Raw genomic sequence first — 18,073 nt, 5'->3', positions numbered from 1 at the left:
CTAGGCAGGGGCTCTACCCCTGACCCACACCCTCACTGAGGGGATTCTAGGCAGGGGCTCTATCACCGAGCCACACCCCAGCCCCTCACTGGGGGATTCTAGGCAGGGGCTCCACCACTGAGCCACACAGTCCCTCACTGGGGGATTCTAGGCAGGGGCTCTAACCATGAATGCCCCAGTGCTTCACTGGTGGCTTCCTCTATCACAGAGATACACCCCCAGGCCTCTTTTTACTTTTTGTTTTGAGACAAGGCCTTGTTATATTGACTAGACTGGGATGAAACTTTGTAGCCAAGCTGACTTTGAACTTGCAATTATTTTGCCTCAGCCTCTGGAGCACCTGGAATTCCAGGCCTGAATCACCAGGCCTGGCTCAAACTTGTTTTAATGGGATTCTTGCTGTTCCCGGCTCCTATCCCCAAGTCTTTCAAATCACTGTGTCTGTCCCATAGGAAAAATCTTGCACGGGTAGACTGGGGAGATGCTTGCTACCTGAGCCTGTCATCCGAGGCATATAACAGGCTGGCAGCACAGCCTGAGAGCAAGATAAAGAAATTTATAAAAGTCAGCGAGATGGCTCAGGGGGAGAAACGTGCCTGCTGTGAAAGCCTGGCTTATGAGCTGGACTCCTGGGACCTACTTAAAGGTGGAAGAAAAGAATCAACTCCACAAAAGTCTTCACAAAGTTGTCCTCTGGTCTCCACATTTGCACTGTAGCATGCTCATGCCCCATAAATATCTCACACACACACACACACACACACACACACACACACACACACAATTTAAAGACATGAATGGATGGAACCGAGAGGCAGAGGAAAGGAAGATGTCTGCTTGAAGAAGTATGGTGTACCCAGAAACGGTTCTGCGGGAACCCCAACCCACATCTCCATCACATAACCAATATGGCCCCCACCCCACCCAGGATCAGGAAAATGGAATCAGAGTTCAGAGAATGAGACAAGCAAGCAACTGGATAGCTCAAAGGCATATTCCTTTTGTTGTTGCTGTTGAGACAGGGTCTCAGAACGTGGCCAAGGCTGTTCTCAGACTTGTAGCAATCCCCCTGCATCAGCTTTCTGAATGCTGGGATCACGGTGCCACGCCAACATACCCACTGTACAGACTAACTCCTTTTCCTTAGGTCCCACCCAGACGAGACACCATGCGCCTCCACTGCCCACGGCTCCTCCTGATCCTAGGTAAGGGCCGAGGCCCAGGCTGGTGACTGGGTTTGCAGACATGGGTGGGCGGTGCAGAGGCATGGCGACCGTGGGGACGCAGTGTGCACGGAGGCCGTGGGCCGAGCTCCCGTGCCGCTGGGCGTGCTCTCCTGCCTCCTGTGAGAGTTCTCACCGCTCAATAACACTTTCTGACCAGCACTGTGGCCGATAAGACACGTGGCTTTGTTCAACTCAGCACGTAGCTGGACCGTTGCCCATCCCGAGACCCTCTTCGCCTGGGAGGGAGCCTGCCTCAGGATTCCTTGCAAGTACACAATACAAAATCCCAGAGGATCTCTGGACAGCATCCTACTGCTTCAACATTTCAATTATGATGACAGCACCAAGGACTTCAAGGGGAGTACCCTCTTTCAGGGCCCAAAGTCTACCTCATCCCCTTCTAAGATGGAGAGAGTAACATTTCTGGGAGACCTAAAAAGTAACTGTACGCTGAAAATCCACCCAGTACATGCCAATGACAGCGGGAAGCTGGGGTTGAGGATGTTTTCAGGCGATGACAAGTGGATGGAATACATACAGCTCAATGTCTCTGGTAAGGGCATGGGGGCTGGGTCACCCTTCCCCCGGAGGCTTTTCCCTAGATAATCTAGCCATTTTTGGTTACCGCCCTCTTTTCCCTTTTACCCTCTTTCTTGGCTGCTGCACCTCGGTCTCCTCTCTCTTCTCCCTTTCTCTCCCTCATCTCCTCACATGGCTCAGGGTCATGTCCACTCTAAACTTCCCCAGTTGTCCCTGACTCTGGCTATGTGCCCCCTTTTATCTACAACAAACTTTCTCCTCCACCACACCTAGGAGGCGACTGCATTACAAGCATCTGTTGCGCCTCAGGCATCTTCTCCTCAGCTTGTGCCTGTTCTGGAATCTGTTGTCGAGGCCGTCAGGTTTTCTTATCTTTTCAGAGAAGATAGAAGTTTGGGTTTTCAAATCTCTCAGTGGTTAGTCATCAAATTAAAGGACTCCTGTTAGGCTAGATGATGAGAGCACAGGGCTAAGACATGCCCCATGACAACAGCCAGGGGCCTGGCCCAGACATTAGTCCACACTGGAGCTGTCAGTGCTACGTATCGTGACATCACATCTGTTGGGTTCTCCAGCGTGGTGGATGTCTGAGCCCTAGGCCTCAGCATCACCCCACTAAAGGAATGCCATTCTTGGCTGACTAATACTGAGGCCACCAAACAAACACAAGCATATTACCAGTGATTAGCAATCCGTGCAGAATTCAACCAAACCAACCAACCAACCAAACAACCTGAACCCCAATCCTGAGGCCATTTAAAAAGCAAATGAAAGCAGGAAGTGAAAAACAAAGTAAATGTAAAACACAGTTTCCCAGGAGGCTTAGTGTTCCCAAGGCCTTCCACAGAGTAATAGAACTGAACAAAGAGATAAGATGGCCTTACAAGGGATTGTTCTGTGGTCATATGGGACAGGATGCCTGAATCCAGGGGTGGCAGGCTCCTCTTTGTCCTATCCCTGGCTCCCAGACCTCTTTTTTTTTTTTTCACCCTAGAGACACCCTTCCAACCTTCCATCCAGCTGCCACCAGAAATCCAGGAATCCCGAAGGATCACTCTGACCTGTGGACTGAACTTCGCCTGCTTTGAGTACGACCTCCGCTTTCAGTGGTCCCTGAAAAAGCCCGGGGTCACCTCTGTCACCTCCATCACCTCTTCCGTTGAGAAAGTCTGCACAGAGAGCAAGCTCACCTTTGAAGCAGAGTGGTGGGACCACGGAAAGACGGTGAAATGTGAAGTGTGGCACTCTGCCCGGCTGCTCTCTGAGAGAACAGTGAGTCTGGACGTTAAACGTGAGTCTCCAGGGGGGAAGGCCACCACCTTGTCACCTCCTTCCCAAACCCTGCTGAGCCCCACCAGGGATAGGGGGAGCCCATGTCCAAAGGCCACTCAGCTGTCAGTCACCTGTTTCTGAGACACTGTCTCCTCTGTCAGTCCTGTGTCTCGGCAGAAGTGGTGATGCAGGCCTGGAAATGGGCTTTCAGGAGGCCAGGGCTGGGGGATCTTCAGTTTGAGACGGGCTTGGGCTACATAGTGAAACTATGCGTCAAAACGCTAAGGGCTGGAGACTTATCCTGGAGGTTCGGTGCTTGCCTAGCGCTTGGGAGGCACTTACTCGACCTCCAGCCCCAATCGCGATCGATCAATCGATCAATTCTCAGCATGCTTTGAGAATCATCCGGTTAGAGTTCACTGTGCTCCATACAAGTAAGTTTTCCCACTATTTTATGCTCCATCCATCCATCCATGGAATGAATATTTACTGTGGGGCCTGGCATGGTGGTATACACTTTTAAACAGAGCCTTCACGCGGCAGACATAGGTGGAGCTCTGTGAGTTTGAGGCTAGACTGGCCTCTGAACCCTATCTTAAAAAAAACAAAAGTCTGTGAACTGATAAGGTACCAGGCCTTGTCTTGAATGCCAGCTTAGGTGCAGCTGGAGTGTTGAGCCAGGTTTGTTGTTGTTTGTTTGTTTGGTTGGTTGGTTTGTTTGTTTGTTTGTTTGTTTTTTCAAGACAGGGTTTCTCTGTGTAGCCTTGGCTGTCCTGTACTCGCTTTGTAGACCAGGCTGGCCTCGAACTCACAGAGATCCGTCTGCCTGGCTGAGCCAGGTGTTGCCTGTGTGGAATGAATATTGTAACAGACACATAAGACACATGTTAGCCAAGAAACACAGAGCTCCAGGAGAATTGCCAGGAGATGTGTGTGTTAAGAGAAAGAGAGGGCCGGGAAGATAATGTAGAACTTGCCTAGCCAACATAATAAGCCCCCTTTGTAATATTAAAAAAAAATAAGCTTAGTCCTATATGATGTGCTATTTACTTAATTTTTCAGAGTTTTTCTACTTTTTATTTTTGTGTGTATGGGTGCTTCACCTGTATATATGTCAGAGACCAACAGCAAGAATGCTGTAAATGGAGGTCAGAGGAGCGTGTTAGAGCCCCTGGAACTGGAGTTACAGAGAACTGTGAGCCTCCCCGTGGGTGCTGGGAATTGAACTCAGGACCTCTGAAGGAGCAGACAGTGCTCTTAGCTGCTGAGCCTTCTCGCTTGTCCCATAATACTCTTTTTTTTTTTTTTTAATTTTTAAGTACTTAGGAGAGATGGTACAGCTAGACTTACTGCTTTTACAGAGGACCTGAGTTCAGTTCCTAGCACCTATACCAGGCAGCTGGGAACTGCCTAGAACTCCGGTTCCACAGGATGGAACTGTACAGACACACACAACGAAAAGAAAAATCCTTTTTTTTTTTTTAAGTACTTGTCTTACAAGAATGAGAAATTGAGTTTGACCCCAGCACTCAATTTAAAAAGCAGGATGTAAGCTGGGTATGGTGGCACATGCCTGTGATCCTAGGACTCAGGAGGCAGAGGCAGGCAGATCTCTGAGTTCGAGGCCAGCCTGGTCTACAGAGCGAGTTCCAGGACAGCTGGAGCTATACTGAGAAACCCTGTCTGGAAGAATACAAAAAACAAAAACGAAGAAAAAAAGCAAACAAACAAACAAACAAACAAAAAGTTGAACATGGAGAAATTTGCTTGTTGTCTCCACACTGGGGAGGCAGATCCCGGGTGAGCTTTGGGACTTGCTGGCCAACCAGTCTTGTCTAATTATTGAGCTTCAGGTTAGTGAGAGAGACCCTGTCTCCAAAAAAAAAAAAAAAAAAAAAAAAAAGTAAAAACAAGATGGATGGTCCCCGAAACACAACAGCCGAAATTGTCCTCTGACCTCCATAACCATATGTGCACACACAAATACCCCAAAAAGGGTGAAGAGAAAGCAGGGTTAGGAAGGGGGTGATGGATGGAGACTTCTGTGAAGAAGGTGCAGGCCCCGGCTGACAAGACAGAGGGAGGGACTAGGGCGGGCAAAGGAGATTCTAGTGAGGAGAAAGAACAAACACAGAGGACCTGAGGCAATGGCGGAGGGCCAGACAAGACGATCGCCTGAGCCTTTTGAGGTAAGAGCAGGAGGAAGTAGAGAGGGGAGGACACTGGGTCTCCTGGAGCGGGTGGGAACCCAGTGGAAAGCTTCGGCGTCAGTCTCTAACTGATGATCTAGTGATGGGGGTTCTGGCAGAGACAGGAAGGTAAGGGACATGAGAAAGGGGAGCAGAAAACTGGATGCGGTGAAGCAAGCCTGGAATCCCAGCATTTGGGAGGCAGAGGCAGGCCGATCTCTGTGAGTTAGAGGCCAGCCTGGTCTACAGAGCGAGTCCAGGACAGCCAAGGCTATACAGGAAAACCCTATCTTGGAAAAGAAAGAGAGAGAGAGAGAGAGAGAGAGAGAGAAAGAAAGAAAGAAAGAAAGAAAGAAAGAAAGAAAGAAAGAAGGAAGAAAGAGAGAAAGAAGAAAGAGAAAGAAGAGAGAAAGAAAGAAAAAGAGAGAGAGAGAAAGAAAAGAAAAGAAAAGAAAAGAAAAGAAAAGAAAAGAAAAGAAAAGAAAAGAGGGAGAGAAAAAGGGAAGGGCAGAGAGACAAGTGAGGGGTTGTGCCAGCCCCTGGGTGGGCAAAGAAACCACAGATTTGGGAGCTGCTGCCAGGGCTCCTGCTGTTAGAATAAAAGCACAGCCACAGAGAATTCCCCGTCCCCTCCCACGCTGCTCCTCTGTTCCCGCAGACACCCCGAAACTGAACATCCGGGTCAGTCCCACAGAGGTCAAGGAGGGCGAGCTTGTGACCATGGCTTGCGAGGTTAACAGCAGCAACCCCGCAGCCGGGGCCGTGTCCTGGTTCAAGGATGGGCAGCCCCTGGAGGAACAGGGATGGAGACCCACCCTGTCTCTGCGGGCGGTGAGGAACATGAGCGGGAGATACCAATGCCGCGCTTCCAACACCGTAGGCCAAGGAGAGTCAACAGAAGTGGCCCTCACGGTGCTGTGTGAGTTTGAGGGAGGTGGGGGCGGGGTCAGCAGGATCCTCAGGGATGCCAAGGGAGGCTCTGGTGGCCGCCTGTGCCAGTCTGCGGGGTTCTGCTCACCCGCCCCGTTCCCCCCCCCCGCCCCCGGGGCCTTCTTTCAGTCCCTCCGGAACTGTCCCAGGTTCACATCTACCACTCTCCCGCTGACGAGGGACAGTCCATAGAGCTGATCTGTACGTCACCGGCCAGTCCACGTGCAACAAATTATACCTGGCTTCACAACCGGAAGGAGGTGCCCGGGGAGACAAGAGAGAAGTTCCACATAGCTCAAGTCTCCCTGAGGCATGCTGGGAGTTACGCCTGCTTGGCAGAGAACCCTCTGGGTCGTGGACAGATAGGCGAGGAAGCTGAGCTGGATGTCCAATGTGAGCAGCCAACTGACTTCTGGTTCTCGGAGGGAGTGGGGGGGGGCGAGGGCATGTATGAGACAAGCCACCAGGCACCTGGAGCTTCAACGCTGCATTCTAGACACACAGACCAGACAGAGCCTTGGCTTATGGCAGTTATTTAGTAGATATTTGTTGAATGAATGAATGAATGAATGAATGAATGAATGAATGTCACCAGCCTGGTGGCCCAGATCTGTCATCCCAGCTACTGGGGAAGCTGAGGCAGAAGGATCACAAATGTGAGGCCTTCCTGGGCTGCAGAGTGAGTTCAAAGTCAGCCTAGGCGATTTAGTGAGAATGGCTCAAAAGTAGAAAGAGGAGCCGGGATGTGACTCGGTGTCAGAATACTTTCCCATAGCTTATCAGTAAGGGACTGGGAGCATGGGCTCAGCGGTAGAGCCCCTGCCTAGAATCCCCCAGTGAGGGGCTGGGGTGTGGTTCAGTTCTAGCCCCTGCCTAGAACTTCCCAGTAAGGGGCTGGGAGTGTGGTTCAGTGGTACTTCCCTAGAATGCCTCAGGAGGACCCGGGGTCACGACTCAGTTGGTAGATTGCTTAGAGCACATAAAGCTCTGGGTTCAGCCCCCAGCTGCATAAAAGAAAGGGATATCACGGCCTCAGATCCGCACTTACAGCACAAAGGCAGGAAGATCGTAAGTCCGAGGTCACCTTGACTATATCGTAAGTCTGAGGCCAGCCTGGCTATTCGGGACCCTGCCTATTACCAGAGTTTCCCAGGGGCATGGCGACATGGCATCAGCAGGGGAGCAGAAGTCCTAAAAGATTTGAGAGCCAGAGGGAATACCATTCCCCTGCCGTTGCTTGGCATTCCTTAGCATGGCACAGCTGGTAACCGAGTCGCTCCCAGGATGGAGACTCCCTTCTTTGGGTGCTTGCGTATGGACAGGGCCACTGACAGCAGTAGCAAAGTTTGTTGTTGGGGACACACACTGGCTGTGCTAAGGGCGTCCCCTGGGAGGATTCTGGAAGGTTAGGTGTCCCTCTAGACACACTAGACCGAGGCCACATGGCTTCAAAAAGTGTGGGATCCGGCAGTGTGCGGGGGCCCTGCAAGAGGGCCCCGGGGGGAGGGTCGTTTAAGCAGCCTTGCGACTGGGCCAGGGTGGTGCAAGCCGGCCATTTCAGCTACTCGGGAGGCTAAGGAGGGTTGATGGCCAGTTCAAGACCGGCCTGTGCAAGTTAGCAGGACCCTGACCGGAAAAGGAAAGCTTAAAAAGAAACCTAGGGTAGGGCTGGAGATGCAGCTGGGTGGTAGAGCTCTCTCCTCGCCCGCGCACGGCCAGCGTTTGATCTCTGGCGTGCAGCGGGCACTAACGCCATCCTTCTCCGCTCACCTCCCTGCTCCACCCTAAGATGCCCCCAAGGCGGTAACCACGGTGATCCAAAGGTCCACGCCAATTCGGGAAGGAGACAGCGTGACCCTGGCCTGTCACTACAACTCCAGCAATCCAGAAGTCACCAGCTACCAATGGAGGCCTCAAGGTTCCGGGTATGAGCTCACACCGGGAGTGCTGCAGATCCTGAGAGTTGCGTGGGACACGGGGTCCATCAGCTGTGCGGCCTGTAATCACTGGTGTTCGTGGGCCTCCCCGGTCAGCCTGAATGTCCACTGTGAGTGACGGGGCAAGTGGTGTCTGGGGGTGTCTGCGAGGTGGCTGAACTGAGATACAGACAGAGAAGGGTGAGGGGATGGGAACCCAAACCTCGGGGGACTGAGGGAGGACCCCAAGTCCTCAGGGCCAAGGAGACCGGAAGTCCTCGTCCACGGAACAGGAAACACTAAACAGAGGGACAGAAAGTCCTGATCAAGGGCTCAGGAAGTTTGGGGGGACGTCAAGAAGGGAAGAGAGCCAAAACATCACTGTGGCCCCGCAGATGCCCCCAGAACCGTGAAGGTCCTGAAGGTCAGCCCACTGGCAGAGATCCGTGCTGGGCAGCATGTCCTCCTCCGGTGTGACTTCTCAAAGAGCCACCCGGCAGAAGTCAGCTTCTTCTGGAAGAAGAACGGGAGCCTCGTGCAGGAAGGGAGAGACCTGAGCTTCGAGTCCATCTCCCCGGAAGATTCCGGGGACTATGTCTGCACGGTCAGAAACGCCATTGGAGAGACCCCATCGCAGGCCTGGGGCCTCCAAGTGCTGTGTGAGTGTCTGGAGCTGGGGGCGAAACGTGAAGATGAGGGGCCCCACGGTTCCAGCCTGACCCAGGTTCCCCGTTTACAGACGCTCCCCGGAGGCTGCGTGTGTCCATCAGCCCCGGGGACAGCGTGATGGAGGGCAAGAAGGCCACCTTGTCGTGTGAGAGTGACGCCAACCCCCCGGTCTCGCAGTACATCTGGTACGACCCCAACGGTCAGGACCTCCACTTCTCAGGCCAAAAGCTGAGGCTGGACCCGCTGAGGGTCCAGCACTCGGGGTCCTACCGCTGCCGGGGTACCAACCAGATCGGCTGGAATGAATCGCTGCCTAGCGTCCTCAGCGTCTACTGTAAGTTCTCCCTGTCTTCTTCCCTCGGGTCCTTCCTCTGGCCTGGCAGCCGCAGCCCCTCCCCCCCTTCTCCTGTGTCCTGCCCAGGCATACCCTGTGACCAGCAGCTCCTGACTGCAAAGTCAGCCTGTCCTGCTCCACAGGCCTGTCTTCCTCCTCTCCATGTGTGCATCTCACCCTTGATGGATAAGGTCTCTCTCTCTCTCTCTCTTCTTTCATTTGCCTCTGCCTCCCTGAGTGCTGGGATTAAAAATCTTAGCCACGTCCGGCTAAGATCTCTATTTCTTACCTCTTGATATTTTAAGCAAGACGAATACAAGCACACATTTTTTTGTTTAAAAGAAAAATGTTTTTAAGCACAAAAAAGGAAGCTGAACAGGGCTTTAAGAGGCTGACATGGGGACATCACCTGAACAACAGGGCCAGCCTGGGCTATGTAGAAAAAAACTGCCTTGAAAACGAAACAAAACAGCCCCAGTCTCCCTTTCCTACATAATCCACCCATGCTTTTTTCTTTACTTTTTTTCTTTTTTTATGTTTGAGATAAGGGTCTTGCTATGCAGCCCAGGTTGAACTCCAGGCAACTCCCCTGCCTCTGCCTCCTGAGTGTTTGTGCTTTGCCTCTTTCAAATGACTGCAGCCCACCCCATCTTCCCAGCGCCCTCTTGGAGGTAGCTGAATCTGCAGCTGTGGGCACACTTGCCAGGCAGGACAAGTGGAGCCGGGCCTGCTCGGCTGCACTTTCAGTTCTGACCGGCTGACCAGACTGCTCTCGGGGTTGCACAGCCGCAAAGGCCGGGGTCACAGGCTTTGTGTGAGAGGCTTTTGTCTGTGGAACAGCACTCGCTGGGGGCGAAGATCTGGCCCTCTGTCCTATCAGCAGGGAGGCAGGGAGGCAGGGACTGCTTCTTGATCTTCTTCACCTCACTCTACCGCATGAGGAGGACACCTGCGGGCACGAAAGATCGGGCTTCCTGAAGGGAGAGGGGCAGCCTGCTCTCAGCCCATTGCCATCTTCACGAGGCAGAGTGAGCCCGGTTACCTCTTTCTTCACCAGATAGCCCAGAGACCATCGGCAAGCGGGCCGCCATGGGGCTGGGAGTCTGCCTGGCTGTCTGCATCCTGGCTTTCTGGGGGATGAAAATCTGGAAAAAGTGAGCCTGCTTGCTGCCCCCTCCTCCCAGCCCCCCCCACCCCAGCACTCATCCTGCCGGCTTATCCCCAACCACCCTCCCCAAACCCTTGGTCCTTAGATGGAAGCGTCACCAGAGCCAGCAGCAACTTCAGGAAAATTCCAGCGGCCAGAGCTTTTTTGTGAGGAATAAAAAGGTGAGATGAGAGAAAGGTGAACTGCAGAGGAGCCCTTGAAGGCAGGAAGAGGGTGCGAGTGGTCTGAGGATCCGTGGGGGGCCTGCAAGTCTCAGTGCTAGAGAAGATGAGGCGGGGGGGGGGGGGGGGGGGGGGGAAATTGGAGGCCGGCCTGGCTTATATAGTACATTGTAAGATTCTGTTGGGAAAAAAAAAAGGCCTCCAGAGAAGGGGTCTGTTGGGGTCAAAGGCAGGAGAAAGGGATAGATGGGGCCAGGGGAGAGGGTCACAGGTGCCACTTTGCATCTTCCAGACAAGAAGGACCCCTCTCTCAGAAGGCCCCCAGCCCCAAGGATGCTACAACCCCGCGATGGATGAGACCGTTAGCTATGCCATCTTGCGCTTTCCGGAGACCGACACGCCCAGCGCCGGGTACGAAGGGTGCTCAGGAAGGGTGTGGGAGGAAAACCGTGTGTCCCAGTCTGCCCGCTTTGTGCCAGGCCTGTGCCAGGCACCACCGTACATTCGTTACCTCATTCTTGCTACAGGACAGGGCAACGGGCCCTCGGTGGGACCTGTTGATTTGTTTCAGGAGCGGGTGTCCAGAGCCCAGCTGTGTCGCAGGTTGAATGGGATACGGTCACGCACCGGTTTTCATTAGCTGCTGCTGTGGTGCTGGGCGCACAAGAGACGAGGCGTTTTCCCCCAGGGGCTGAGGTTGGGAAAGGGGCTGCTGGGGAGCGTCGCGCATAGCTGTGTCCTTTCTCTTAGTGATGCAGGGCCTTCAGCAGCACAGGGCCCTCCTCCAGACAACGACACGGCCACCTACTCCGTGATACAGAAGCATCATCCGGTAAGAGGGCAGAGCTACGGAAAGGGCGGACAGTGACACTGGGAAGGGTAGCCGTCTAACGTCTATTTTCCATTGCTAAAGTTGAATCCCCAAGACCGGGTGGTCTGTAACAGGAAGAGGTTTAATTTTGGCTTATGGTTGGTTCTGGAAACGCAAGGCTGCGTCACTGTATGTGGTGATGGCAGAGTCTTGAGGAGACCCAAAGCATTCACGGCTGGGACATACGTCACAGAGAACCCGACTTCCTAAGAAAGTCTCTGCCTTGATTACCTATTAATCCACCAATCTTAGTCACCTCCCACAGACCCCACAGTCTGTACATTCCCAACTCAGGGGCCACACTCAGACTGCAGCAAGCCGTTCAGGCAGAGTGAGAAGGTGGGAGCCAGGACAGGTCCCTCAGCTTCTAATGGGCAGAGCACAGCCATTTGTAGACAAGATGACCCCATTTGGACATCTGGACCCCACGCATTGGGGAGCCAGCGAGAGAAGGCTCGGAAGAGAATGGAGGGAGGCTGGTCATCACGAAGGCCAAACTAACCTTCATGTGTTTTGCAGAGTGACTACGAGAACGTGACTCCAAGCTGTCCCGAGGATGAGAGCATCCATTATTCTGAGCTGGTTCGGTTTGGGGCTGGGACACGGGCCCAGGCAAAGGAAGATGTGGAGTATGTGACCCTCAAGCACTGATGTTGGTGGTAACTGGGGCAAAGAGCTCTGAGGCCTAAAGAAAGACCTATAACTGCTTTGGCTGCTGCAGCTCAGCCATGACGTCACAGGCAGCTCCATAGGCGTGTGCGCCCACACAGTCATTCGAAAGCCTTGTGTCTGGCCAGAGCCAGCCAGCCGCTCTCTGGACCTCTCACTCCACACAGAACAGTGTCCCATCTGCCATGGGCCACCGTTCACCCATCCCGAGCCTCGCTTCCGCTGGACGAGTTCCTGCCGTGATCAGCTGGGACTGTCACTGACGTTTCTTCTTCTCTGTCCCCTTGAAACTCCACCCCGAACTCACGAATCTTATTACCAGATTTCTGGCCTTTGGGGGAGATCCCCAGGAAGGGCAGAAATAAGGAAGCAAGAGGCACTGTCCCCAGCTGCCTTTTCTCCTACAAACACGGCTAGCAGCAACTTGGGCCTTCTGTGAAACTGGTGCCTTCCCACAGAGGTCCTGGGCACTGAGCAGACAGGACGACGTGGATCTACATACGCACATACATACATACATACATACATACATACATACATACATACATACATACATACATAAATATGTATATATAATTCCCTAAATGCTTCCTATTAAAAATGGCACAGATGTCACATGAACTCTTTTGTATTGGTGATTGGTGTAATTATACTGGAAACCTGAAGATAGGAGCAGCTACTTGGAGCTTTCAGGCCAGGGGAAGGGACTCGGTAATCTCAGGATCAGATCAGTAGCTAGGAGCACCGCTGTCATACAATGTTGGTATCGAACTTGGGGCTTCATGCATGCAGGTGAGGTACTCTACAGCTACATCCTCCTCACTGGGGGATTCTAGGCAGGGGCTCTACCACTGAGCCACACCTCAGCCCCTCACTGGGGGATTCTAGGCAGGGGCTCTACCACTGAGCCACACCCCAGCCCCTCACTGGGGGATTCTAGGCAGGAGCTCTACCACTGAGCCACACACACCTCAGCCCCTCACTGGGGGATTCTAGGCAGGGGCTCTGCCACTGAGCCACACCCCAGCCCCTCAGTTTCTCCAAATGGAAATGTCTGTCATTCTTTACGACATATGTGGTTCAAGGAAGTAAAGTTCAGCCTTATATTCAGTGGAGCAATACTGAAAAGCCAAGTTCAGAAGGCAAAAACTCCCAAAGCCTCAACCTCCAAATTCATCATGAATTCAAGGCCAGCCTGGGCTACACAGAGAGACAGGGTCAAAAACAATAATGAAGAAATAAGAGGAAGTGGCTTCATTCTCACAGCTGTCCTCTGTAGGGGGCTGCCCTGTTCTTTCACAGCATAAGACCACCCAGAGAAGCAGCACAGGTCCCCCAGTTCGCTATTGGCTCCAAGGATTCAAGGTCCCAGTACTGCGTCTACCCATTCACCTGCTCAGCCTAGAGGGCAAGTTGTGCTTACAACCAGGAAGGCAAGGAGCTTGCAGATCCTGGCACACAGGGGCGTCCCCGCCAAGTGTCCCTTTCTTCCTTTCCTCCCTTCTCATCTTTCCCCAGCGCCAGAGGGAGGCGCTGCTTTCCTCTTTGTCCCCAAACTGATTTCCAGTTAGCACCGCCGACTTCTCTGGAGACTGTGGGGGACTGTAAATGCTGTTTCAGCGAGGGGCTGAGGAGACGGTTCAACGGCCAAAGGCGCCTGTGGAGCTCCGAACCTTACAACCTGAGTTCAATCCCTATGACCAGCACGGTGGAAGGAGAGAACTGACTCCTCCAAAAGGTGTCCTGACCTCTACATGCACACTATGGGGCACACACACACACACACACACACACACACACACACACACTGTAAAATAACTATTCTGGGGGCTGGAGAGATGTCTTATCAGTTGAGAATGCTTGATGCTTTCAGAGCTCTCTCTCTAGGTGTCTTTTGTTTTCTTTTTTTCTTTTAATTTTTGATTTTTGTTTTGTTTTGTTTTCTGTTTTGTTTGTTTGAGACAGGGTTTCTCCGTGTAGCCCTTGCTGTCCTGGACTCATTTTGTAGACCAGGCTGCCCTCGATCTCACAGTGATCCTCCTACCTCCGCCTCCCAGAGTGCTGGGATTACAGGCGTACTCCACCACTCCTGTCACGGTGACCTCATTTTTTACTTTTATTTATTTTTACATTTAAATAAAAAAAATTAAATGAGAGAAGGAAGGTTTTTAGGGGCCTCTATCCTCACAATGAAGCTCAGCAATTTTCACCTAATTACTCACTTATGACAAGCGTTCAGGGAATATTTATCCACACATTTAGGGGCTGGAACTTTGGCTCGGCATGCTTGCCTGGTACACAAGGATCCCTGGTTCTGCGCCCAGCACTACAGAAACCAGGCACAGCATTGCCGCCTGTAATCTTAGCGTGGGCAAGATGGAGGGCGTAGGGTCAAAAGTTCAAGGTCACCCTCCAGTGCACAGCGAGTTTGAGACAAACCTGGGCTGCTTGAGGCCTTGTCCCAAGACACAAAACGACTACAATAATAAAGCATAACCCCACCTCTGGCAGAGCCTGTGACTGGGGCGCGAGAATTAGAAAGCGCACAGAGCCAAAGTCCGGAGGCTGTCAGCCAAGCCTGAGGTCTCCAACGATCTCTGAGGGCAAGGTCTTCTCGGAGGAGCAGAAGGCAGCCCCGTGGTTGACGAGGTCTGGATTAGGCTTCCTGGCAACCACCAGGTACCTCCTCATCCTGTCCCCAAGCCCAGCTGCTGATATAAAGCTACTTCATGACCCATTGAGCACGACGCGTGGATGTCAACAGCCTCGCGGAGGCGTGAAGAGCAGGTGGCCGGGGGGCCCAGAGGCCCAGGCTCCAGGATGCAAGCAACCTTCCGCCCCAGCCCAAGCTGCTCTCCAGAGCACCTACGGGACTCCGTGAGCACATCAGACCTCGGCTCTCACGGGGCCGGCCTTTTAGCAGAGAGAGCGGGCGTGGGGGTCACGCAGTCAGAGCAACTCTGAACGACCCCCAAGCAAACTGCACAGGGAAGATTGTGAACCCTCAGTGAAAATGTCACTGTGTGGAAGTTACACGGGAGCTGCCAGGTGTGTATGTGGGCAAAACAGAAATTTAAAAAAAAAAAAAAAAATTATGGGTTTGGGGATGGGAAGCAAGGGCGCTACCGCTGAGCCACGCTCCCAGCCTCTCATTGGTGGACTGCAGGCAAGCGCTCTACCGCTGAGCCACACCCAAACTCCTCACCGGTGGAATCTGGGCACAGGCTCTCCCTCAGCCCGTCACTGCTAGGGTCTAGGCAGCTAGTGTAACACCAAGCCACACCCCCAGCCCCTTCAGTATTTATTTTGAGGCACTGTCATTAAGCTCCCTGGGCTGAACTTGAACTCACTCTGTAGCTCAGGTCGGCCTTGAACTTGTGATCCTCAGGGAACCTGTAATTCCAGAATAGCTGTAATTACCGGTTGTGCCACCAGATTTAGGCCACTGTGTGATTATTTTGCTGTTCCTATGTGGATGACAACGCGTGTGCCTGCTTTGGGTGACTGAAGCCTCCAGAACGTTTTTGTGTTGCTGTGGTTGTTAGAGCAACCCGTGAATTCATCCAGCAGTGGGGCAGATTCGGCTCCCAGCGGCTTCGGACCGGCAGTGCGCGAGTCAGGACAGCGCAGCGCCGTGCCCCACGAGCCCAGCCTGTTTAAGGTCCCCAGCCACGCCAGGCATGCCCCCTTCCTTCCTCTCGCTCCCCTGCACACCCTCGCCTCCCATCAGCACAGGACGCCCCATCAGCTGCTCATCCAGGCTGCCAGTACCGCCGGCTAATGGCCACCCCGCCCTTCTGTCCCTTCCAGCTCACTGCCTGTCCCTGGCATCATCAAGCAGCCCTGCCCTGCAAGGGGCTCAGAGCCTCAGAGGCATCGGGCGGCTCTAAGAGGTGAGTCCCGTTCTGACGGCTCCTCTGTCTCTGGGCGCCTGTGCCAAGATGTTCCCCTGAGCTGTAATACACTGATGGGAACTGGCTTGCCTTTGGACTGTCCCCTTAGCACCCCCTGTGAGAGAGCACCGCCTCTCCCTGTCTGATGTAGCTAGTCTCCAACACTGCTCTCTTTCTCCCTCCCTCCTTCCCTCTCTCCCTTCCTCTCTGAGTGCTAGGAAAAGCAACAAATACTCTTTAACTGCTGCGCCATCCCCCCAGCCCTTGGTTTCCCTGGTGGGGCTTCTCTCTCATTGAGGGGGTTCCGTTAACTCTTGTCACAGAGGCGTGGACTCAGGGGTCTCTGATGTGCATTCAGCTTGTTCTCACCTCCCTCTGCCCCTCTCTCCCCAGAGCCTCAGGGATCAGACGTCGCCTCGGCTCTGGAACCTTCTTTCTCTGCCCGTTAGACCAAGTCCTTACCTTGGTCCTAAGAGGTGCTACCTGGAGGGGCAGCTGGAGACTGAGAGCTTGAACTCCTGGATTCCGATCTGAGCTCGGTTGCTCTCCGGCGGCCGGTCATTTCCTTCTGCCGGCCTTGGCATCCTCCGCCGCTCTGGGACCGACTTCTGATGCTCTGGGCAGCAGGGTCGCCGGTGTGGAATTCGGGCGCCTTCTTTTACTCTCCTGATGGACCGAGGACACTGAGCAGGAGGGACAGGACCCACCCGGCCCCATGGACCTGCCTCCACAGCTTTCCTTCGCTCTCTATGTGTCGGCCTTTGCGCTGGGCTTTCCGCTGAACTTGCTGGCCATCCGTGGGGCCGTGTCCCACGCGAGACTGCGGCTCACGCCCAGCTTGGTCTACGCTCTCCACCTGGGCTGCTCTGACCTCCTTCTGGCCATCACCCTGCCCCTGAAGGCTGTGGAGGCCCTGGCGTCTGGGGCCTGGCCCCTGCCGCTCCCCTTCTGCCCTGTGTTTGCCTTGGCCCACTTTGCCCCGCTGTATGCAGGTGGAGGCTTCCTGGCCGCTCTCAGCGCCGGGCGATACCTGGGGGCTGCCTTCCCCTTCGGGTACCAAGCCATCCGGAGGCCCCGCTATTCCTGGGGTGTGTGTGTGGCTATCTGGGCCCTCGTCCTCTGCCACCTGGGGCTGGTCCTCGGCTTAGAGGCTCCCGGCGGCTGGCTGGACAATACCACCAGTTCCCTGGGAATCAACATACCGGTGAACGGCTCCCCTGTCTGCCTGGAAGCCTGGGATCCCGACTCTGCCCGCCCTGCCCGCCTCAGTTTCTCCATCCTGCTCTTCTTTCTGCCGTTGGCCATCACCGCCTTCTGCTATGTGGGCTGCCTCCGGGCCCTGGCCCACTCGGGCCTGAGCCACAAACGGAAGCTCAGGGCAGCTTGGGTAGCCGGAGGAGCCCTCCTCACACTCCTGCTCTGCTTGGGGCCCTACAATGCCTCCAATGTGGCCAGTTTCATAAACCCGGACCTGGGAGGCTCCTGGCGGAAGCTGGGCCTCATCACGGGGGCCTGGAGCGTGGTACTCAACCCACTAGTCACTGGCTACTTGGGAGCAGGTCCTGGCCGGGGAACACTATGTGTGACAAGGACACAGGGAGGAACCTTTCAGAAGTAGCAGCCACCTCTGGGGACAAGGGGCACTCAGTAGAATTTGATGGCTCTGTCAGGCCCCCAAGAGGGTGACCCAGGAGCAGCCTGGCCCAAAGCCTCCACGGAAGCCACTCTTGGGAAGGGCTGCCCCCGGAGCGGACAGTGTCCTTGCACAAAGACGAGAGTGGAGGCTGAGAGCTGGGGACCAGGGAGAGTATACCTGCCCGATACATCCCAGCTCACCTCCGAACTGCTTCCGGCCCTTATGCTCCAGCCCCGAGGTCCTGGGGACAAGACTCTTGCTCCCTATCAGGAGGAATACCACCGTCGTGACCCGATTTTGGAGTGTTTTCCTGAGATAATTCCCGAGGGAAGGACATTTCTGTTTCCGAAGAAAGGATGCTACATCATGACCCCGCCATGCCACTTTGAATCCACTAGGGGGCAGCATACGAGCTGAGAGAAGAAAGCTGGCTGGAAAGACACAGGGGCATTGTGGATGTGAGCACCGCGTGGTTCAAGGTACCTCACGGAGTGTCTCGTGGTGGCGGGTGACTTATTTGATCGCCACACAGCCCTTCTGCGTAGCTCCCCCGTGTGTGTGTGTGTGTGTGTGTGTGTGTGTGTGTGTGTGTGTGTGTG

General features: G+C 54.0%; 4 protein-coding genes across 6 annotated transcripts in view; all 4 read left to right on the top strand.

Moving 5' to 3' along the window:
• The window catches only part of Cd22 (CD22 molecule), a 14,185-nt gene extending 1,707 nt beyond the window's left edge, over nt 1–12,478 (top strand). Inside the window, exons 2-14 of one of the 2 annotated variants that reach the window (XM_055594667.1) lie at nt 1,148–1,205; nt 1,384–1,779; nt 2,761–3,057; nt 5,886–6,146; nt 6,287–6,550; nt 7,947–8,204; nt 8,469–8,732; nt 8,813–9,076; nt 10,134–10,230; nt 10,330–10,405; nt 10,698–10,816; nt 11,156–11,237; nt 11,796–12,478. In XM_055594667.1, the coding sequence (XP_055450642.1) occupies nt 1,169–1,205; nt 1,384–1,779; nt 2,761–3,057; nt 5,886–6,146; nt 6,287–6,550; nt 7,947–8,204; nt 8,469–8,732; nt 8,813–9,076; nt 10,134–10,230; nt 10,330–10,405; nt 10,698–10,816; nt 11,156–11,237; nt 11,796–11,927 (2,547 nt within the window). In that variant the 5' untranslated portion in view covers nt 1,148–1,168 and the 3' untranslated portion in view covers nt 11,928–12,478. Of the gene's footprint in view, nt 1–1,147; nt 1,206–1,383; nt 1,780–2,760; nt 3,058–5,885; nt 6,147–6,286; nt 6,551–7,946; nt 8,205–8,468; nt 8,733–8,812; nt 9,077–10,133; nt 10,231–10,329; nt 10,406–10,697; nt 11,083–11,155; nt 11,238–11,795 lie in introns of those variants that run through there. The other variant, XM_055594666.1, reaches the window with a different exon arrangement.
• Nucleotides 12,479–16,543: 4,065 nt separating this feature from the next.
• Ffar1 (free fatty acid receptor 1) lies at nt 16,544–17,467 on the top strand. Its single transcript, XM_055594681.1, has one exon. The coding sequence runs from the start codon at nt 16,554–16,556 to the stop codon at nt 17,454–17,456; it is 903 nt and encodes a 300-aa protein (XP_055450656.1). The 5' UTR covers nt 16,544–16,553; the 3' UTR covers nt 17,457–17,467.
• Nucleotides 17,468–17,914: 447 nt separating this feature from the next.
• Nucleotides 17,915–18,073, top strand: part of Ffar3 (free fatty acid receptor 3) — a 5,469-nt gene continuing 5,310 nt past the window's right edge. The window contains exon 1 of one of the 2 annotated variants that reach the window (XM_055594680.1): nt 17,915–17,953. The gene's annotated coding sequence lies outside the window, so the exon portion shown is untranslated. The remainder of the gene's footprint in view (nt 17,954–18,073) is intronic. The other variant, XM_055594679.1, reaches the window with a different exon arrangement.
• Ffar2 (free fatty acid receptor 2) overlaps nt 17,917–18,073 on the top strand; it is a 30,213-nt gene continuing 30,056 nt past the window's right edge. The window contains exon 1 of the mRNA XM_055594677.1: nt 17,917–17,953. The gene's annotated coding sequence lies outside the window, so the exon portion shown is untranslated. The remainder of the gene's footprint in view (nt 17,954–18,073) is intronic.

Source organism: Psammomys obesus, unplaced genomic scaffold (genome assembly GCF_907164565.1).
Source record: "Psammomys obesus unplaced genomic scaffold, mPsaObe1.curated_primary_1811, whole genome shotgun sequence".
Classification (NCBI taxonomy): Eukaryota; Metazoa; Chordata; class Mammalia; order Rodentia; family Muridae; genus Psammomys; species Psammomys obesus.
The sequence above is the reverse complement of the archived record's forward strand: the minus strand, read 5'-3'. Positions and strand labels throughout refer to the sequence as shown.